The sequence below is a fragment of the Myotis daubentonii genome, chromosome 16, assembly GCF_963259705.1.
Source record: "Myotis daubentonii chromosome 16, mMyoDau2.1, whole genome shotgun sequence".
Classification (NCBI taxonomy): domain Eukaryota; kingdom Metazoa; phylum Chordata; class Mammalia; order Chiroptera; family Vespertilionidae; genus Myotis; species Myotis daubentonii.
Genome location: NC_081855.1, coordinates 16861462 through 16883191, shown reverse-complemented (window position 1 = coordinate 16883191; position 21730 = coordinate 16861462). Strand labels below are relative to the sequence as shown.

Below are 21730 nucleotides of genomic sequence, written 5' to 3'. Positions count from 1 at the left end.
AGGAGTGAGACACACTCAGCCAGAAATCACACGTGCCTTCAGCCACACGCAGGTGAGTCTCACGCGCATTCCTGCACCTCGCGTGAGGGTCAGAAACAGCTCTCCTGTCACCCCACACTCTGCACCGCCCTCCCACGCCCGGCCCTCCGTGACCCCTGTCTTTGGCATGCCAGATCTCAATCTCTCCCTTGGAATGGAGCTCGTCAGGGTATCGAAGTGGACTCCCGGCGCACAGTATCTCAAGGTCCCATGTGGCATTCGGGCCCGCCCTCGACCTTCGGGCGGGTGGGCGGGAGCGGGGGTGCCCGAGTGCCTAAGATTTAGGTCATTCATACCCTGGAGAAACCTCCCGGCGAGGAAAGCCCGCAGCCGGCAGCGGCCCCGCGCGGCAAGTCCCGGCACCGCGCTATCCCAGCCCCCGGGCCTCCAGCCCTAGCTAACCGAACGGCGGAAACTACTCGAGGGAAGCCGCTAAGAAGCGCGATCAGCAGTTGCCCGGTGCTCCAGCTTCCTTAGGGTCTGTGCCGGCATCCTCCGAGCACTTGCATACAATTCCCCGTCGGTTTTGCGAGCGTGAAATTTTACAGGTCTAATACTCTTAAAGATGCCAGAGCAGGAAGAGCCTGAGAGCCCGGATAGCTCAGTCGGTAGAGCATCAGACTTTTAATCTGAGGGTCCAGGGTTCAAGTCCCTGTTCGGGCGTTCAACTTTTTTCTACCTAAACACTCATTTCTAAGTACAATTAATATTTGTATGCCTTCAAACAAAACAAAGGAATAACAAAAATTCTCTTAATTAGTTTTAAAAGGAAGTGGTATTTAAAAGGAAGTGGTAAAACGCCAAGTTTTTAGTTTTCAGAAGATAGAACGAATAATAGGAAGGAAAGTAGAGTTGCTTTAGAGTAGTACATATACGAGTCATATATGCTAACTTAAATTTTCTAGTAGCCACATTAAAAAGAATAGAAAGTTTAATCAAGATGTGTATACATTGAGGAGAACCAAGATGGCGGCATAGGTTAACGCTGGAGTTTGCTGCTTTGAACAACTACTTCAAAAGTGAAACCAAAAAACGGAAGGGACATCACCCAGAACCACAGGGGCGCTGGCTGAGTGGAAGTCCTACAACTAGGAGGAAAGAGAAACGCATAAGGACACTCAGAGGAGGCGCAGTGCTGAAGTCAAATTCTGAGGTGCGGAGTGCGCTGAGCGGGCTGGCGGCGGAGGGCCCGGTTGTTGTTTTCAATCGGGAGGGAGTCGCAGACTCTGAGCTCCAGATCCGGGCGAGTCTTTAGGGACCCAGACTCAGGCGGGAGAAGCGGGACTGTCTGGCTTCGGTCAGAGCCAGTGCAGCTTTCTCTCCGAGCTTTGCAGCGGGTGCTGGGACTCAGAGAGGCAGAGCCCCTTGGGACAGGACTGAGAGCCGCCATAACTGCTCTCTCCGGCCCACGCTGTTGATCCTGTTCGACCCGCCCTGCCCAAGCCCTGCACAGAGGCATTTGCCGGATAGCCTCAGGCAAAGGCTAGATTAGCACCTCCCTAGAGGACAGAAGTTCTCTCACCGCTGACACAGCTGAATCTCATAGTCACTTGGCCTGGAGGTCAAACCCTCCCTGGAATTAGCTACAACAAAGATTTATCTATAAGACTGCGAACAAAGACCACTAGGGGGTGCACCAAGGAAGCATAACAAAATGCGGAGACAAAGAAACAGGACAAAATTATCAATGGAAGAAATAGAGTTCAGAACCACACTTTTAAGGTCTCTCAAGAACTGTTTAGAAGCTGCCGATAAACTTAATGAGATCTACACGAAAACTAATAAGACCCTCGATCTTATATTGGGGAACCAACTAGAAATTAAGCACACACGGACTGAAATAACGAATATTATACAGACGCCCGACAGCAGACCAGAGGAGCGCAAGAATCAAGTCAATGATTTGAAATGCGAGGAAGCAAAAAACATCCAACCGGAAAAGCAAAATGAAAAAAGAATCCAAAAATGCGAGGATAGTGTAAGGAGCCTCTGGGACAGCTTCAAGCGTACCAACATCAGAATTATAGGGGTGCCAGAAGATGAGAGAGAGCAAGATATTGAAAACCTATTTGAAGAAATAATGACAGAAAACTTCCCCCACCTGGTGAAAGAAATGGACTTACAGGTCCAAGAAGCGCGGAGAACCCCAAACAAAAGGAATCCAAAGAGGACCACACCAAGACACATCATAATTAAAATGCCAAGAGCAAAAGATAAAGAGAGAATCTTAAAAACAGCAAGAGAAAGAAACTCAGTTACCTACAAGGGAATACCCATACGACTGTCAGCTGATTTCTCCACAGAAACTTTGCAGGCCAGAAGGGAGTGGCAAGAAATATTCAAAGTGATGAATGCCAAGAACCTACAACCAAGATTACTTTATCCAGCAAAGCTATCATTCAGAATTGAAGGTCAGATAAAGAGCTTCACAGATAAGGAAAAGCTAAAGGAGTTCATCACCACCAAACCAGGATTATATGAAATGCTGAAAGGTATCCTTTAAGAAGAGGAAGAGGAAGAAAAAGGTAAAGATACAAATTATGAACAACAAATATGCATCTATCAACAAGTGAATCTAAGAATCAAGTGAATAAATAATCTGATGAACAGAATAAACTGTTGATTATAATAGAATCAGGGACATAGAAAGGGAATGGACTGACTATTCTTGGGGGGGAAAGGGGTGTGGGAGATGTGGGAAGAGACTGGACAAAAATCGTGTACCTATGGATGAGGACAGTGGGTGGGGAGTGAGGGCGCAGGGTAGGGCGGGAACTGGGAGGAGGGGAGTTATGGGGGGGAAAAAAAAGGAACAAATGTAATAATCTGAACAATAAAGATTTAATTAAAAAAAAAAAAAAAAAAAAAAAAAAAAAAGATGTGTATACATTAAGTGTGAGCAGTTTTTGTATATCAATTATACTTCAATAAAACTAAAAATGGAATAATAATAATAGAAAAAGAAACTAGGGGGTAACAGGAGTACATGGGAGATCTCTGTACTTTCTGTTCAATTTTTCTGTAAACCTAAAACTGCTCTAAGAAATAAAATCTGTCATTTTCTTTAAAAGAGTAAAAAGCAACAGTTGAAATTAATTTTAATAACATATTTTATTTAACCCCAAGTATCCAAAATCCGAGCATTTTAACATATAATCAATATTTTAATGTTAATGAAATTATAACTTTTTCTGTACTAAGTCTTCTATGTACAGTTTCCATTTTACATTTACAGTACATTTCAATTCATATTTTAGATGCTTGATAACGGCATCTACCTTATCCAACAATTGTTTTTGTGTTGTTTTGTCTTCTGTAAATAGTAGAGTGCAGGGCAATAAGAACAGAGTTTACAATTATATAAATATTCAGAAGAGCTTCGTACCAGTTGGTTCCATGGTGTAATGGTTAGCACTCTGGACTCTGAATCCAGCGATCCGAGTTCAAATCTCGGTGGAACCTAAAGTTTTGTTTTTCACAATTGTCAATATGTTCCATTATGTATTGGTTTCATGTATGAGGTTCTTTTATGAAGAGTATTTAAAAAGAAAAACTACAATTCTGTTCTTTGAGCTTTCGCACTAGGCAATTGAAGCCCCTAGCACACTCTGAGGAAAACACAGTCAATCACTTGAATATGTATATGAACACGTGTTGCGCTAATTTTGAGAGATAAGAATGTTATTTGAGAACATGTTAATGGGGAGATCAGTTACTAAGAAAAGGTAACTTCGACAGTTTCCATCAGGTCTTGGTTTGGGGCTGGGATGCAGATCTAGGTAGGATATGTCTTGAATACCAAAGAGGGATAACAGTGGTGAGACCTCTATCAGGAGTCCTTATAAAATTGAGGAAGATCCCACAAGGTCCTGCATGAATTGTTACAGGATTCATGAACCACGAGAGGGGGGAAAAAACTTTAGTTTGGCAGCGGTGGGATTCGAACCCACGCCTCCGGAGAGACTGGAGCCTAAATCCAGCGCCTTAGACCGCTCGGCCACGCTACCTGCGTGAAGTAAGGGTTCCTCCACACTCCTCCTAAGAGACTATAGAAAAGTAAGCTAGAAATGGTTGTATTAAATTGGCTGGTCTTCTTTGGAAACCATCTAGATTTAGAACTGCAGAGCAGCGGATAACAAAGCAGATAGGCCCAAGGAAACAAAGACACACAGAAATTTACAACGAAATGAGTTTATTTTGATGAGTGGGGCCACATCTGGGAGTGGGGTGCGCCTGGGCTGGAAGCATCATCCTCCAAGCAGGCAGCTGGAGCTCTGTGCTCGTCCCCTCACTCATGTTGCTCTCTCTCCCTATTTCCTCCACCCATGTGCTCCCGCACTCCCACCTGGCTCGCCTGCTTTGCGCCCGCTACCTCTCCCTGGCAGGCCTCAGGTCCTAACCGCGAGCTCTTGGTACGCCCCTCCCTCTCCCCCTCCCCCATCCAGCTCCCGTATGCCGTCAGACGCCGCCGCTGGATAGCGGGCTCTGTGGCGCAATGGATAGCGCATTGGACTTCTAGTGACGAAAGAGCGATTCAAAGGTTGTGGGTTCGAATCCCACCAGAGTCGGTTTTATTCCAACTTTTATTTTCTTTCCTTTTTTTTTTTTTTTTTCCCCTAAAGGTCCCGTCCCTCTCCCCCGATCCTAACTCTGTTTTCCGTCTGTTTTCAGTTCCAGCCTCAGTCTCTGCTCTGCACTCTTCTTTACTTACCTGTCTGCCCTGGGACTTGGGCCTCGGAGCAGGACTGGGGGGACGGGAGACAGAAGGGGAGGGAAAGTAGGCGTGGACGCCGAGATAAAGGCAGGCCCCTGGCTTTGGGACACACGGGGATTTAATAACCACTTTATTCCATGCACTAGGGACTCGAGAAGGGATTGGGGCTGGGCTGGGACAGAGAGGGTACAATCCTAGACGCAAGCGGGGGGCAGGGGAAAGGGACAGGAACCAGGAAAATATATATTTATATAGATACTCTAATATAGACCACATCTCACCCGCGCGCTGCGCCCGCGCGCCCCGCTGCCCTCCCCAACACCTCCTCGCCCCGACTCCCGGATCCCTCTGCTGCCCTTAGGCTGGAGTCTCTACCCTACCCCCAGCCCCGCCCCCACCCCCCAAAGCTTAGGGCCAAGGTCTCCAGAAAGCGGGCGGCGGGAGCGGCGGGGCCTTGGGCGCCCCGTCTTGTCTGTAAGGAGGCGGAGGCGGCGGCTGCAGTCCGGTGAGGGGTGCCGGCTCGCCGGAATCCCCGGCGTGGGGGGAGCAAGGGGACGGGGACCAGGCGCAACCAGGGCTAGGGGAGCCCTGGTGCACTGGGGGGCGCTGGTGCAGCGCGGGGCCAGGCGCCGGGGCGGCGGGGTCCAGCGGTGGGCGCGATGCTTGGGGCCTCGGATCGATGGGTTCCGGCCGGGGCGGCTTGGGGCGCAGGTAGACATGCAGCGCGGAGAAGAGCTGGGCACGGGCGGCCGGGCTGGCGTCGTGCGCGAAAGCCGCCAGGCGAAGCAGGCACTCCCGGAAACCCGACAAGTAGCAGCTGGCGAGCGCCTCGGCGTCCTGGGCTGGGAACCGGGGGACCCCTGGAGCCGCGGGGCGGGTGCGGCCGACGGGAGGACGGGCGGTCAGGGCAGGGGCCCGGCAGGGGTAAGGGAAGGGGCGGGGCGCAGAAGTACCAAGGCCGGACAGGCGCACAGAGACAGGAAACCAAATGGACGGACAGAGAGAAAATGAGGGAGACACAGAGACAGACACGCGCGGGTGTTATTAACCTCGCCTCAGAGCAGAACCTGCCACTCCCCAAGCCCACCGTCCACGGCAGAGTCCGCCCCATCTACCCCGGCCCGGGCCTCGGTGATCCCCCCTCCCCTCCGCTGCCCCACCCCCGCGCTGTACCCGGGGGCTCCACCCGGCTTCGCTCCCTCAAGTAGCCCACGGCGAACTCCAGTATCTCTGCTTTCTCCAGCTTCGGGTTCCGGAGGTTCTACAGACAGGAGGGGAGGGCGCAAAGACAGAGGGGTGGGGAGAGAGGGGGAAAGTGGCAGGGGGAAGAAAGGAGGGAGGGGTGCAGGGGCTGGGGGTGCCCCCGGATCGCGTGTGCGCGCTGACCGCAGAGCGCGCTCCCGAATGCGGGGTGGAGATGACCGAGAATGGTCCTCACCCACCCTGCGAGGAAACTGTCCGACCCGAGGGGAGGAAACCCACCCCGCGTTGGGAGGAGGGCATTTAAAGTAGCAAACGCAGTGGGTGAAATGGACCACCCTGCTGGCTGTTGGGGGGGGGGGGAGGAGGAGGAAGAATTTGCAGACCCGGAGGTTGAAACAGACCCACCCCGGAGGGAAATGTACAGAGCAAGGTGTGAAACTTACAGGCCCGAGAGGCGGCCACGAAGATCGCGTTCTGAGAGCAAGAAGGGGTCTGGGATGGGGTTCCCAGGGCGGGACTCAGGCGAGGGTGCCTCGGGGCCAGGGTCGCCAATGCAGCCAGCATTTGTCCCCACCCAAGTGGGAAGCCCTGGGACGCGAGGACGGGGTGCTTGGGGGTCCGGAAGGACTGACCTGGTCCCGGGTCCGCTCCAGCAGCAGCAGCCTCAGCTCCTCTAGGCTGCGGTTGATGCGATCTCGGCGCCGCTTCTCCACGAGCGGCTTCAGCATCTGGGACCAGCAGGAAAGGGAGAGCGGGCCGACGGGACCAAGACTCAGCGCGGCCGCGCGGGCGTGGGGACCCCGCCGCTGGGGCAGTCCGGCCTCCACCCCCTTCCCCAAGACTCCTGAGAGCCTAGGGCCCGACCCGCTCGACCCCTCTCCGCTCCCCCTCCCAGCGCCCCTAGGGGTCAATTTCTGAAGCTCGCCTCCTCTCTCTCCCGGATCTTCTGCATTCTCCTCTCTCAGTCTTGTCCTCCCTCCTCCCCTCTCTGTGTCTCTCCTCCTCTTTTCTCTCTACTTCTCCGCATCGTGCAGTGTCTCTCTGTCTCAGTGGAGAACTTTGAGGGCCCTCTTTGCGCCCAGACACGTGGGCCACAAGGTGCCGGACTCAGAGTTGGCGGCCCTGAGTGTAGAAAGGGAGATACCTAGCGCGACCGCACCTCCTCTTCTCCCTCTAACCCGTCTGAGCGGTCACCCTTCGTAACTGGTTCTAAAATCCTCCACCCCGCCTCGGGCCTCTGGAGCCCGTGCCCACCGGGCCAGCCCGCGCGGAGCAAGTGCGCGTCTCGCCTTTTATTCCCGCCCTCCTCCCTCCTCCCTCCTCCCCGAGCTCTGTGCTCCTCTCGGTGGTTTCACGCCAACACCAGCCCCCGCCCGGGTCCCCGCGACCGCAAGCCGCAAACTCCCGTGACCCAAACCCCCAGCCGGTGCTTCTGCCGCCCACGCAGGTCCTGCCTGACCCTGTCCCCCTCCTTCAGGCTTTGCAGCTTGCTCCCCAGCTCCTGGCTCCGCGGGTCTCCCGTGCATATCGGCCCCCTGCAGCCCAGCTCTCAGAGACCCGGTCCCCTGCCCGGCCCAGGGATCTCCGCTCCCTCTTCTCCCGCCGCTCACCTTGGGGCCGTCCCTATTCTCGGCTCGATCCCGGGTGACCATCGCTCCTCCGGACCCTGGTGTGGACGAGCCCCTGCTCCCGTTGCGCCTTATATCCCTCAGGCTCCCCGGGGCGGGCGGGGGGGGGGGACCAGGACCCGCCCTCTTAGGCACCCGGATCCCTCCGGCTTGGCCCCAGGCACGAGGCTCCCGGAAAGGGGAGGAGCGCTAGGGGGAGGGGAAGGCGTGGAACGGGCCCGGAGTGTGGGAAATGAGGGGTCAGCGGAGCACCAGCTGTTTTAAGGACCATAAGGCTGTATAATGAGGCGGGCCCAGCTGAAGGGAGGAGGTTATTAGGGGGGAGAGAGTTCAGGTGATTTGGGGTCAGAATTTGCCACCAGAATCGCAGCTTGTTTGGGCGGTCACCGTACCCCCGCTGACAGTAAAAAGGAAGTGAGCACCCCTCGGTCCCTAGGCTGGACCTTATACATCTTCACCCCAATTATCCTGCTTAAAATAAGAAGAGACCTAACGGGTGGGAGGCGGATCTATCTAGTTCAGCTGGGTTCTGCCTGGAAGGGGAAGAGACGCGCTGTGAGACCGAAGGCGGTCGTATTTAATTCCCCAACGGGGCGGGGGGGGGGGGCAGGGGACCGGGGCCGCACCCGAGTCCAGAGGGGCGGCGGGAGCCCGCGCTCGGGCGCACCGGTCTGGGCCTGGGCCGTTAGCGCTGAGGTATGCGCTCGAGGTCCAGCTCATCCCTGCAGGATCCAGTGGGGGGAACCACGCGTGTTATCAAGTAGCTGTTACAGAATCAAAGTGGGAAGAAGACCGCCCTGAGGGGTGTCTGGACTGGGGCGAGGGGAACCTCAAGGAAGAGGAAGCAAAGCACGGGCAGGAGGTGGAGAGATCTTTCCATTTACAAGTATTTGATTTTAAAAAGGTGGGAGTTTCGGGCGTGTGGCTGCCAGGACACCTGACACGAGTGTGTTCGCTCCCAGGAACCTCCTGGTAACTATAGGGGAGCAGGGAGCAGGCAGTTTTCTTAAAGGGACAAGAAAGGGATACAAAAAAGGGACCTACACCCACCCCAAACCAAGACCATGACCCTCTGCAGAATGGCGCGACTTCAGGGGGAAACGATCGATGAGGTAAAATCAGAGATTTAACAGGACAGCAAGAGTGCTAGCGACAAAGAGACGTCAAGACAAGGTTGGAGACCAAGTCGGAAGATAGACGCGGAGTAGGGAGCGGATGGGACTCCGCCTGGCCCTCCCCGTGCCCCTCCACAACTTGATATTCTTCACGGAGCCTACCCTGCCAAAGCCCGAGCCCGAAGGGACGCAGACCTTGGGGAGGGCGCTCCCATTTGGGTTCAGGGCCCCCAGCAATCCCACCTCCCCGTACCTGGGCCAAATGGGAACGCAGATGTGTGGCCCCAGTAGCCCCCGCCGCCCCCCTCCTTGGGAACCTGGGCTCAGGCTGAGTTTTTCTCACCTGCACGCGAGGTTTGGGGGCCCCGGGCTGTTCGCACCCGGGTGTGGGGCCGCCCCTGGCCATATGGGGCGACTTTATGGCCCAGTGGCCGTATCCGGGAGAGAGGAAGGATGGCTGGGTTGCTCCACCCACTTGAACTATTCAGACCCACTCTTTCGCTAGGTCCCTCGCTGACACAACCCGCCTGATCACCGCTACGTTGACCTCTTATAAGCTCTGGTGAAGCCTGGCTAGGGCGCGCATTGGTGGTTCAGTGGTAGAATTCTCGCCTGCCACGCGGGAGGCCCGGGTTCGATTCCCGGCCAATGCAACACTGCCTACTTTTTCTTTTTCACAACAAAAACTGAAAGAAGTTTGATATTTCTCTGAGAAGCACCTATCATTAATATTTTCACCACATATTAATATATTACTTTTTACTCTACTGAAGGGTTTGAGGCTCTGGTGGAGATCTTGATTCCATACCTCCTCACACGTCCATCCTCCCAACCAGGGGGTCCTGCTGCCTTGCCCACCACTCGCTTCGCCCCCAGCCCCCGCACCTCCGCAGGCGTGACCCTGAGAAAGGGCACCGCCCTCGGATCCCTGCCCCGGGGGTCCTCTGGGCCCTCCGCGGGGGAGGGGCGAGGTCTTCCCGCCCCGTGCGCTCTATCTAATCCCCTTGCTCTTCTTTCCACCTCTCCGCCTCGCTCGCTCTCTCTGTCCTACCTCCTGCTCTCTCTGAAGCGCCCTTTCTTTTCCCAAGTCCAAGGGTCTCGGCCTTCGGTGTCTTGCAGTCTTTCTGTGCTGCGTACCTCTTGGCGTCTCTGTCTCTGTATATTTCACGTTCTTTCCAGGTCTCTTAGCAACTTTTGCGCTCACCTCTCTGGGTCTTTAGTTGTCTCTGCGTTTTTGACCCGGGATCTCTCCAGCTTCTCCGTCTCTCTCTGCGTCTGCGTCTCGGTGGCTGGGTGTCTCTGGGATCGCTCGGCTTCCCTCGGGTCTCTGTCCCCTGCCCGCACTCCGCGCTCCCACGCTCCTGACATCCCCTGGGAAGCCCGCTCACACCTCCGGGATCCTGCCACCTCCCCGCCCGCCCCTTCCCGGGGGCTTTGATCCCGCACGCGTCGCGCCAGCGGGAGGCCCGGCGCCCCCGCCAGCTGCCGCGGCCACTCTTAAGCGGGGGCGGGGCGGCTGGGTCCCCCCGCTGGCCGCGCGGGTTTCAGGTCTTCCGGCGGGTTTGGCCCCCCTCCGCGCCCCTCCTCCTGGATCTGGCTCCGGCAGCTGCCTAGGCTGTGCTGAGGCTGCGTCTCGGCCTTGTCTGCCTCGGTCACTCTCTCTGGAGCTCGGCCTGGGCCCGGGTCCCTGCCGCAGGTTTCTGTCTCCTGTCCCTCTCAGTTGTCTTTTTCATCTGGGCCCGGTCTGGGTCTTTCTCGTCTCTGGATTGTGTCCGTGAATGGCAACGCTCTCTTCTCGATTCTAAGGTGGGACAGTGGCCCCCAGAAGGAAATTGGACAACAGTCTGAGCATCTGTGTGTCTGTGCGCACAGCGCTGTTTTACGCACGCAGCCGGTGTTCACGGAGTGCCTCCTGTGGTGCTATGGTTAGACTTTGAGGGAAAAGTCTGGTCTCCCCTGAAACTTACAGTGGGCAGGGGAGACAGAAAATAACTAAGAAAGCAGAAAATAATATAAATTCAGATGCCATGAGGCTGCGGCGGGCGAGGGACACCGGATATGGCAATGACTTGAGAGTGAGGGAAGTGCTACTTTCAGTCTGGGCGTTCAGAGGCAGCCTCTGTCAGGAGGTGACATTTTAGCCAGCCATGAGACCAGGCAAAAAAACAACAACAACATACACAAAAATAAAAAAAAAAACCCACACAAAAACAAACAAAGAACAACAGCAAAAAAAAAAAAAGAAGAAAGAAAGAAACCCAGCAAGTGCAAAGGCTCTGGGTCAGGAAAGGGGTTTGCTGGTGGGAGCTAGAGAAAGAGGGTCATTGTCCCCAGGAGGGAGAATTTTGAGCTGCAAAAATGGAAGGAATGGATTTTCGTCTAAGTGCAATGGGAAACTGGTGGAGAATTTTATTAGGAAAGTTATATTCACTGACTTTTGTATTAAAAGATCACTTTGTCTGCTGTGTGGAAGATGGAAGCAGAGATATCATCTGGTTGCCAGAGCAGAAATCTAGGCAAGATATGATTGTGGCTTGTCCTGAGGTGGTGGCAGTGGAGAGGGAAAGTGAACGCATATGTTTTTGGCTTGAGTACCAGGAGGTTGGAGGTGCCTTTTATTGAGATGGGAAGAGGGTGTGTGTGGTGGGGGGGGGGGGGGGACGGAAAAGATTTGGGAAGAGAAAATAAGCATTTTACTTTACTCTCAGGTTAGTTGAGATCCCCTTAGACATTCAAGTGGAGACTACAGGTAGGCCAGGGATATACAAGTTTGGGGGTCAGAGCTGGAGGGTAAATACAGGGGAGTCATTGGATGGTTTTTAAGGCTATGAGACCGGGAACACCTAGGGAGAGAATGTGGAGAGAGAAGAGGTTTAGCGAGGAGCCCTGAGGCATCCTAACACTTGAGGTCAAGTTGAGGAGGGAGAATTGTCAAAGGTGATCAGAGAGACAGCAGAAAAGCCAGGGGAGTGGGGAGTCTAGGAAACCAAGAAAGGGGGGGGGGTATGAAGAAGGAGGGAGCAGTCAGCTCTAGCTAAGCTATTGGGAAGTCAAGTCAGAAGAAAGAGAAGCGATCACCTGGTTTAGCACAGATGCCGGGGTGAGAGCGGCTGCGCGTCCCGATGAGTGGGGTGAGGTAAGAAGGGGAAGCGAAGGCAGAGGGACAGCAGACGTTGACAAGTTTTGCGGTGAATGGTGAGCACGCCCATGTGCGGCAGGCAGATGAGGTTTGCTAGAAAGGTTTGGGGAGGGTGGGAATAACCAAGTCCTGGGTGGTGGGGGGAGGTGGAGGCGAGGTAGGTAGACTCCAGTGGCAGGCAGAGAAGTCGGCCTCAGCTAGTAGGGGAGGCAGAGGGCCGGGTCGCTCGGGGTGGGGGAGGATGAGGCAAGTTATCGCCGGCGCGCTCATTTTCTCCAAGAAGAAGGAACCAAGCTCACCTCTGGAGGAGAGACAGCTACAGGTTGTTTGAAGAGAAAGGGGGGAAGTGTTCATTTTGGAGCGCAGCAAAGCAAAGCTTCTAAGGCCTCAGCGACGAGACCAGGATTTCTAGGCAGGTGGAGAGTCCATCCGAGATTTGGGATCAAACATTGGAGTTTCAGAGGCCAATTCACCGTGAAGCTAAAGCAGTTTAGGCTTCAGGACCCCTCACTTACACAGGCCTCTGGGAGGGCCTAGCGACGTCTTCACATGGCCATATGCTTCTGTCATATTTGCAAATTGAAGATATTCTTAACTGTAAAAGGTAAAGACCACTGTCACCTCCCACTCTGCTTTCCCTCGGTCACATTCCCTCTGCCCCCCCCCCCGCCCCCGCTGTGTTGGAACGGCTGTGGGCATCTGGGGGGGTCCAGGTATGGAGAAGGGGAGTTGGAAAGACCCAAGATTTACATTTTTGTGGGATGTGTCACTATGGTTCCCAGTCATTCCACATCCAGGTAAGTAAGCCTAGCCGTCCTGGTGTAGGAATGGCTTCCAGGAATACTATCGCCTGTGCCCATTCACCAGGCTTTGTGCTGTGAAGGGGCAAAGTCAGAGGGCACATATGATAATAGAGGAGAAACAAGATTCAGGATAGAGTTGTGATCTCTTGTTTCACTCTAAATACTTTCTGTATTGCCCACCGGTTTGGCTCAGTGGATGGAGCATCGGCCTGCGGACTGAAAGGTCCCAGGTTTGATTCCGGTCAAGGGCATGTACCTTGGTTGCCGGCACATCCCCAGTAGGAGGTGTGCAGGAGGCAGCTGATCGATGTTTCTAACTATCCCTCTCCCCTCCTCTCTGTAAAAAATCAATAAAATATATTAAATACTTTCTGTACCTAATTTTGTATATTTTTCTAAAAAGCCCTTCTCACTCTGACCAATTAGGCTCAGTGGATGGAGCGTCGGCCTGTGGACTGAAGGGTCCTGGGTTCGATTCCAGTCAAGGGCATGTACCTTGGTTGCGGGTACTTCCCCGGGTGTGCAGGAGGCGGCTGATAGATGTTTCTCTCTCATCGATGTTTCTAACTCTCTATCCCTCTCCTTTCCTCTCTGTAAAAAATCAATAAAATATATATTTAAAAAAAAGCCCTTCTCGCTCCAAACACACACACACACACACACTCACTCACTCACTTCAGGCCCCCCAAACCTGAGAGGAGTTGTTGGGGCCCAGTGATTTTTCTCCAGCCACTGTTCCTATGCAGATGTGGCTCTGAGGACACTCTTACCCCCATTCCCAGCATTTATGGGGGTATTGGATAGGGTGTCTGTGGGTCTGGCATGCCTCTATGTCAGTGTGGGCCTATATGCATGTCTGTTTGTGTCTGTGCACGTGGCGTGTGTATGAACATCTGGGCCTCCAGCCTCTTCCTGGCCATGTTCTTGACACTGGGCCACTGGCTTGGGAGAGAGGAGCTCCTGTCCCACACGTGCTGGGTCCATAGAGAGGCAGGGGGCAGGGAGGAACTGAGACAGCACAGCTGGTCCAGTTGTCTGAGCTTCCCCTCCCTGCTGGGATACCTCCCCAGGCCTGGGTTCCAAGGCTCAGCTCCTCCCTCTTTGTTCTTCAAAGGGAAAGCTGGCTTCCTGGGACCCCCCTGGGTCCTGGGTAGGGGGAGTGTCTGACTCTAGAGGGTTGGATCCTGGGGGTTGGGGGTTGGGAAGTAGGAGGACCAGGCCTCTGGGCCAAAGGAAGAATCAGGATAGAAGACCTTCCTATATCCCCAAACAAAACAAACAATACTCCTTGCTCTTAGAATCATACACTTCTTGTGGGGGAAACAGTCCAATGAACATTGTACAAAACTTATCTTTTGTTGGATGATGGTAAGTGCTAGGGGGAAAAGTGAGGCAGGGGAGTGGAGAGTGAGAACTGCAATTTTAGACGGTATGGTCAAGGAAGGACTCATTGAGGTGAAAGTAAGGTGAGGTCAAACTACAGGGCTGCCTGGGGGAAGAACACTCCAGGCAGAGGGGTTTGGCCTACAGAAAGGCCTTGAGGGGCAACATGCCTGGTTTGTCAGAAGAACAGAGAGCAGCGGGCCTGCATAGGCATGGTTGGAATGGAGGCAGCAAGTGCAGAAGTTTAGGAGGTAAGATTGGAGCCATCACGGGAAGGCTGGTTATGAAGGACCGTCTAGGCCAGTGACGGCGAACCTTTTGAGCTCGGCGTGTCAGCATTTTGAAAAACCCTAACTTAACTCTGGTGCCGTGTCACATATAGAATTTTTTGATCTTTGCAACCATAGTAAAACAAAGACCTATATTTTTGATATTTATTTTATATATTTAAATGCCATGTAACAAAGAAAAATCAACCAGAAAAATGAGTGCGCGTGTCACCTCTGACACGCGTGTCATAGGTTCGCCATCACGGCTCCAGGCCCTGAGAAGGCTTTGTCAGGACTCACTGATCTCGCAGTGAGATGAGAAGCCAGTGAAGGGCTTTTTTTTTTAAATATATTTTATTGATTTTTTACAGAGAGGAAGGGAGAGAGAGATAGAGAGCTAGAAACATCGATGGGAGAGAAACATCGATCAGCCTCCTCCTGCACACCTCCTACTGGGGATGTGCCCGCAACCCAGGTACATGCCCCTGACCGGAATCGAACCCGGGACCTTTCAGTCCGCAGGCCGACGCTCTATCCACTGAGCCAGACCGGTTTCAGCCAGTGAAGGGCTTTTTCTCTGTTTGCTTTTTTTATATAATTTTAAACTTTAAGAAAAGTTGTAATAATACAAGAATGCCTGTATACTCTTCCCCAGGCCTATTAACTATGTACATTTGCCCCTTCACCTTATCACTGCCCTCTAAATAGGAAATATTTGTCTTCTGAACACAAACTCAGTGTGTGTTTCCTAAGAACAAGGGCATTTCTAGCATAATAGTATGTAATAGGACAAAAATCAATATCAGGAGATGAAAATTAATATAATACTATTATTTAATCCCCGATCCATATTCAGATTTCCTCAAGTGTTTCAATGACATCCTTTAAGCTCTTTTTCCCAATCCAGGGTCACATGTTGCATTTAGTCATTATGTCTCTTCAGTCTTATTTAATCTGGAAGAATATATATATTTTTTAACATTTAAAGGATATTATTTTAATCATATGCTTTTCTTCAAACAAGGAAAAATTATTTACTTTAGAACCTGGAGATTTTAGTGGAATATTGATTAGCAGGTGAGTAACTTTGGGACGTAAGTTTTATTCTATAAACTTAGGTCTAAGTGAAATGACAAAATTTTATTGTGTAGTTTCCTTTTTCTTAGAGTCAATACTTGCTTTGTGTTTTTGGTTTGTTTTCGTTTTCTATAATGTATTATTAATTCTTTACCCAAGCTCAACTTAAACTCTCAAGTGTGAGCAAACCGGTCACATAACCCATCAATTTCAGCTTTAACAATTATTTAAAGCAGCAATCATGAGAGAGAATCACTGATCAGCATACTGCTCCCACCTGGATGGGTTTCTGCTTCTCTTTGCTCCACAGCTCCTGGGGTTTTCTTCATCATCACCTTGAGAATTCCCTTCACGTCTTTTTTTGTGTGTTAGGCTCTGGGTTTCTTGTAAGTCATGTCCTCTTGCCTTACTTCCTCTGTTTTGGTGTTATGCAGTCTCTAGTTTGCCTTGAGAAGGAATGGATGGGATTTTTCTTTTTAAACATTACATGTCTGAAAATGTCTTCACCTAATTTAATTGATAGTTTGGTTATCAAATTCTAATCTGGAAGAATCTTTGTTGTTCTTGAGCTTCACAGTTTTGCAGAGTTCAGGATCGTCATTTTGTAGACTGTCCTTCAGTTTGGCTTGTCAGATGGTTCTCCGTGGTTAAATTCAAATTATTCAGTTTGTGCAGTTTTGGCAGAAATGTCACCCAGAAGTGATGTTATGTCTTTCTCAAAGCATTCCATCAGAAGACAGGTGTCAGTTTGTCCCAATATTGAGATATTGTCTTCGATCATGTGGTTAAAGTGGTGTTTGCCTGGGTTCTTCACCGTAAAGTAACTATTTCCTTTTAGTGGTAATTAACATGTAATTTGTGGGAAGATACTTTGAGATTCCTTAACGCCTCATCAAAAAAGTTCACCCACTAATTTAGTGTCCATTGATGATTTCCAACTTTAGTACTCCCTCTATATTTATTAGTTGGCAATTTACTGTAAAAAGAACTTTCAGTTTTCCTCTCCTTTATTTATTTATACTGATGTGAACTTTCAATGATCTGTAATCCACCACAATCATTATTTATTTTATGCTCAGATTGTCCCAGATTTTGACTTCAGTCTCTAGCTATTGTGTCTTTTTTATATATACCCAATATTCTTTGAGTATCTCTTTACTTTCTGGCAACAAAATGTTTAAAAGATAATCTCATAATTTTGAAACCCCAGCCCTGAAGTCAGCCTTTTTCCCCAAGGAGCTCGGATTCATTTTAATAGCGTGATACTCAGGAACCAAGATCTGGACACTTGGTGTACTTATCACTATCACTAGTTGTGTATCATTCCTTTGAGGCTCTCCCAGTGGGCAGAGCTAAGAAATATATGTGTGTGTGTGTACGCGAATGCATGTATTTCTTTTTTAAAATATATTTTTATTGATTTCAAGAGAGGAAGGGAGAGGGAGAGAGATATAGAAACAACAATGGTGAGAGAGAATCATTGACCAGCTACTTCCTGCACACCCCCCATGGGGATAGAGCCTGCAATCCAGGCATGTGCCCTTGACCGGAATCGAACCCAGGACCAATAGAACCCAGGACCCTTTAGTCCACAGGACGACGCTCTATCCACTGTGCCAAAATGGCTAGGGCTGTGTTTATTTCTTTATCTATATATTAAAAGCAAGAAATTCATAGATACTCCATTGAAAGAAGAGAGGAATGAAAATTATTTATTTTTTACAAAGAATCACTTTGACCCTGGTTGGTTGCTCAGTGGTTAGAGCACCAGGCCACACACCAAAAGGTCTTGGGTTCTATTCCCGGCCAAGAGCATGTACCTGGGTTGAAGGTTCAATCCCCGTTCCACTGGCAAGTGCAGGGGGAGGGAGCAACCAGTTAATATGTCTGTCTCACATCTATGTTTCTCTCTCTCCCTCCCTCCCTTCTACTCTTTCTAAAAACCAATGGAAAAATATCCTCGGGTAAGGATTAACCAAAAAAACTTTTTTTTAAAAAAAATCACTTTGCTCAATGTGTTCAGAATAGACTGTAAGGGAACAAGAAACAAGAGCAGATAATCGGGGTGAAAGATGAGGGTGTAGTGGTGAAGTAGTCAATTTTTTTTTACGTATTTTAAATAAGAAGTTGCTGACACTCAACGTGCAGTGTGTGAGAGAAGAATCAGAGAGGATCCTAAGGTTTTCAGTCTGACCAATTGAAGAAATGGAATGTCCATTAACCCAGATGGAAAGACTACAGGTGGAGCAGGTTTTAGGAAGACACATCAGGAGTTTGGTTTGGACATTTTAAGTTTGTTATTGCCAACTAGATATTCAAGTGGAAATGATATGTAGGCAATACTATATATGCAATGCATCTGTAACTCAGGGAACAGTGCTGGAGCTAGAGAAGAGAATTTTGGATGTATTAATGTATTACTAGTTGATATGTAAATCCCTGAGACTGGAGGTCACTAAAGGAGTGAGTACAGATTCAAAAGAGGTTGGAAAATTGAGTCTTAGAAACAAGCCAACATTTAGAGATCCAGGAGATGATGAGTCAGCAAAGGAGTTTGTGAATGAACTGCTAATGACCTAGAAGGAATATCAGAAGAGTGTGGTGTCTTGGGAGGCAAGTGAAGAGAGCGTTTCTCTGAGGGAGTAAGCATCTGTGTCAACTGGTCATTTGGTAACCTTCACGAAGGCAGCTTTGATGAATGGGAGCAGGAGCACCTGATTGGAGAGAGTTCAAAGGAGACTGGGAAAATGGAATTGGAGGCAGTGGGTATAACATGTTGCAGGAGAGGGGAACAGAGAAATGGAGGGATAGACGAAGGGGGAACATGAGGTCAGGATAGCTTTTGTTGTCTTGCTTACTCTAAATTGGAATACATTTTAGTCTGTAGGCTGGTGGGAATAATCCAGTTAGAGAGGGAAAATCTGAGGGTATGGGAAAGGGAGCAATGTTCGTGAGCCCTTGTGGGCCAGAGGGAAATGGAGATCTACTTAGTAAGTGTAGAGGTTGGTGGTAAGTGGAAGGATTCATCTACAGTGCTGAGGGAAAGGAAGGAAGGGTCTGTGGCCACAGACAGGTAGGTAGGTAAGTAGGCAGGTAGGTGCGATTGTGGATACCGATGGTAAAATCTCTTCAGAATGCCTTATTTTCTCGGTGAAACAGGAAATAAAATTTAGGGGGGATGCAGGGATTTATGGTTTGTAGTGAAAGGAAAGGAAACAAAATAGTATAGAAGGGTTGCAAGGTGAATGAATTACGGAAATGTATAATACGATTGATCAATGGACTTGAGGAATCACCTGAGTTTGGTGGAATTACGAATTCAAATTGGCAGTTAAAAGGCTTCTGCAGGACACAACCTCCGGAAATGTAGGAAGGACTCTAAAGCCCGCAAGAGGGCGTTCATGGGGTGGCCACGCGTGACTGAGTCTCTGAGTTCGAGAATAAATGCAGGATCTTCTCCAAGGAAAGAAATGACTGGGAAAACAAATTACTCTTCTTCCGAAGGCAGTATTCACATTCCCAAAACTACTGGCGCTGTGAGCAGGATTCGAACCTGCGCGGGGAGACCCCATTGGATTTCGAGTCCAACGCCTTAACCACTCGGCCATCACAGCCACAAGGGGCCCTACCTCTGCACAACTATAGCTGTCTATAAAGGGGTTTGCCCCTGGCCGATCCCGCCCCGCTTCCACCCGGTTATCTCGAGATATTTTGCATATGGACCTGGACTGGATGCTGCTGGCCGCGCCTGCTTTGCATCAGGCATTAGCAGCTGTGTGGGCGCAACTTTCCTTTTCTCCTTCCTCGCACGGAGCCAAGTGTGGCTCCATCAAAATAAGCCCAAATCGGCCCCAAACCCTTGAAAGCAAAGGGATGCCCGATTGCGAGAAGCCTTTTGGAGGAGGCGGAAATGCGCTCGCCCCTCAGCGATAATATGCTACTGGCAACTGGGCCAGGTACCGCTGGGATTCGAATCCAGGATCTCCTTTTTGCGCACTTTATTGATTTTAGAGAGGAAGAGCGAGACACATTGATTTGTTGTTCCGCTTATTTATGCGTTCATTTGTTGATTCTTGTATGTGCCCTAACTAGGGATCCAAGGGCAACTTTGGTGTACCCGGATGATGCTCTAACCGCGCTACCCAGCCAGAGCTGGACCGGAGCTTTAACCAGCTAAGCCGTGGCGCCGATGCCAAGCTGGTACATGTGCAGACAGACGAGCTATTTATGTGGCCAGCGAAGACGAATTGCAGAACAATGGCTGTTTCAAGTCCGCAGTGATTCAGCCCTTTCAAAGGTTTCCCTTCCCAAAGGTCTTGCGATTTGAACCTTAAAGCTAATGCTCCGCCCCTCCTCCTTCCACACTTTTGGGGGCCAACTTGACCACGCATGGGCTCGTGACTCCTCCTCCCTTGGCCACCTAACACCTTCAGGCCTTCTCCTGTGTGGCGACAGAGGTCAGAATCCTCAGCTGCTTCAGGACACCGGCAGGTTGAGTCTCCCGTTGTCTCAGGGGCTGACCCACCGTGGTGCTTGCCCAAGCCCCCAGCCACAGGTTGCTTCTCATGTCACCTTCCGTGGACAAAGGCAGCCGAGGCAATGCTAGCGGTGAGAGCAGGGTTTGAATTAGGTGCAGATTTAGCAGGCTCAGCACAGCCCTTCAGCAGGAAAGGGTGCGGGAGAAGAGGGACAGGAATTGCTCACTCTCACTACAACCTTCCTGGAAGCAGAGCCACACCTCCTCACAAAGACCTCCCTTACCCAACCCCAAACTTTATTCCACAAAGCCCTGGGTTTTATTTTTATTTTTTGTATTAAAAATATTAACAGACACAATATCAAAAACACAAATGTCTTAGGTAGAGGGTACAGCTGAGAACGCCTGGGTCCCACCTGAGGGGCAGCACCAGGGACTCCATGGTCCACCAACCTCCCCCACCCTGAGGGGCAGCACCAGGGACCCCATGGTCCACCACCCTCCCCCACCCTGGAGCAGCTAGAGGTTTGGACCACTGGCTCCTGCTTGAGCCCGGGGCCCTTCTTCTCCCACCTGGGGAAGAGGTAGGAGAGGACTGCCTCCCCAATAAATAAGTGCAGCCCCCACCCTTAGTTCCCAAGACTAGGGCTCAGCTGGGACTTGGAGAGGCCACGTCAGCAGCCTGTCAGCAACCCTGTCCAGGGAAGAAAGGACTCAACAGGGGTGGGAGCTGAGGCTTCTCTGGAGAGTTCCACCCTTTGTGCCCTAGAGGCCAGAGGCAGCCCCTGGATCTGGGCGGATGGTGACGGGGGTCCAGCCCCCACAGCGGCAGAAGCTGGGACAGTTTGCTATTGGTTGGTCCAGCCACATCTGAGTTCTGAGAGTTGGATGTGGAAGAAGCTTCTCATGTACTCCTAGAGGTGGCCTCCAGATGTAGTTTAGCTGGTGCCATTTCCTGTGGCAGGTAAGGCTGGACTGGATGAGCTCCCACCTTGCTCCTCCTCCTCCATGGCCAGGTCCTGAAAGCTTGAGACCCCAGCCCCAGCTTGGGCCTGGGCCTCATCTCTGCCCTCATCCTCACAACTGCCACAGCCACCTTCGCCTCCACCCTCCTCCATGGGCTCCAGCCCCAATCCATCCAGTCCTGAGAAGAGTGGGTCTTCAGGGTGGCCAAGGTTTTGGGTGCTACTAGCGCAGTCCACACAGGCCTTGGAGAGAAAGGGGGTGAGTCAGGCATGGTTCTCCCACCGATGACCCACTGCCCCAGCTCCCTGAGTACTTCCCAAAATGTACTCCGAGAAAACACTAGTCCACACAAATGCATGTGGGCCAAGATTGGAAAATCCACTGTGCCCTGTATCCAGACCTCACTATGGGATAGTCACAATGTTCATTAGCATGACTACAAAAACTCATGCGGTTTAACACTATGTAACCTAGCAGCAACCTCAGTAAAATTAAGATCCTTTAGAATAATCCAATGACAGTAAAGGGAATCAGCCCTTAGCCTCTATCCTCTTGACCTGAGTTCAATTCTTTCTTCTCCCTCCTACCCCAGACTTCTCCTCTCACCATCACATCAAGGACCCGAGGCAGCTGGCCCTTCCGGACCCAGGAGTGCACGGCGCCCAGTTCCCTCCGCTGGTCCTCCGAAAAGCGAGGCTGCTGCTTTTGCATGGCCCGGAGCCGCTCCCGGTCCTGCTTCAGCACAGAGGCCATGTCCCTGCCCAGGGAAGGGGTTCAGACGGTAAAAGCTGGGAGGTGGAAGCAGGGCCCATGAGGCTGGCATTCTTCCTCTACCACAACTCCCCACCCACTGCCTCATGCTCCTCCCCTGAGGAGTTCAGGGCCTGCAAGACCAGGAGAGCTGCCCTCAGCCTGGG

At 51.3% G+C, this 21730-nt stretch overlaps 2 protein-coding genes and 6 non-coding genes across 10 annotated transcripts in view; 4 read left to right on the top strand and 4 right to left on the bottom strand.

Annotated features, from left to right (window-relative positions):
* Positions 1–629: 629 nt before the first annotated feature.
* TRNAK-UUU (transfer RNA lysine (anticodon UUU)) lies at positions 630–702 on the top strand. Its single transcript has one exon. It is a non-coding gene; the product is annotated as a tRNA-Lys (tRNA).
* Positions 703–3429: 2727 nt separating this feature from the next.
* TRNAQ-CUG (transfer RNA glutamine (anticodon CUG)) lies at positions 3430–3501 on the top strand. Its single transcript has one exon. It is a non-coding gene; the product is annotated as a tRNA-Gln (tRNA).
* Positions 3502–3964: 463 nt separating this feature from the next.
* On the bottom strand, positions 3965–4046 carry TRNAL-UAG (transfer RNA leucine (anticodon UAG)). The gene has a single exon. It is a non-coding gene; the product is annotated as a tRNA-Leu (tRNA).
* Positions 4047–4227: 181 nt separating this feature from the next.
* On the bottom strand, positions 4228–10138 carry HES7 (hes family bHLH transcription factor 7). Of its 3 annotated transcripts, none has more exons than XM_059668691.1 (4): positions 9904–10138; positions 6589–6684; positions 5927–6014; positions 4228–5613 (listed from the first exon to the last, which is right to left on the bottom strand). In XM_059668691.1, the coding sequence occupies exons 2-4, from the start codon at positions 6682–6684 to the stop codon at positions 5162–5164; spliced, it is 636 nt and encodes a 211-aa protein (XP_059524674.1). In that variant the 5' UTR covers positions 9904–10138; the 3' UTR covers positions 4228–5161. The 3 variants fall into 3 exon arrangements, with proteins under 3 accessions (XP_059524674.1, XP_059524672.1, XP_059524673.1); XM_059668689.1 differs by lacking the exon at positions 9904–10138 and adding an exon at positions 9043–9149; XM_059668690.1 differs by lacking the exon at positions 9904–10138 and adding an exon at positions 7567–8003.
* TRNAR-UCU (transfer RNA arginine (anticodon UCU)) lies at positions 4521–4607 on the top strand. Its single transcript is given in 2 exon segments — positions 4521–4557; positions 4572–4607. It is a non-coding gene; the product is annotated as a tRNA-Arg (tRNA).
* Positions 9282–9352, top strand: TRNAG-GCC (transfer RNA glycine (anticodon GCC)). The gene has a single exon. It is a non-coding gene; the product is annotated as a tRNA-Gly (tRNA).
* Positions 10139–18902: 8764 nt separating the features above from the next.
* TRNAS-CGA (transfer RNA serine (anticodon CGA)) lies at positions 18903–18984 on the bottom strand. Its single transcript has one exon. It is a non-coding gene; the product is annotated as a tRNA-Ser (tRNA).
* A 1174-nt stretch (positions 18985–20158) lies between these two features.
* LOC132219268 (period circadian protein homolog 1-like) overlaps positions 20159–21730 on the bottom strand; it is a 2255-nt gene continuing 683 nt past the window's right edge. The window contains exons 2-3 of the mRNA XM_059671646.1: positions 21420–21587; positions 20159–21055 (exon numbers count right to left, since the gene is read on the bottom strand). Coding sequence (XP_059527629.1) covers positions 20786–21055; positions 21420–21587 — 438 coding nt within the window. The 3' untranslated portion in view covers positions 20159–20785. The remainder of the gene's footprint in view (positions 21056–21419; positions 21588–21730) is intronic.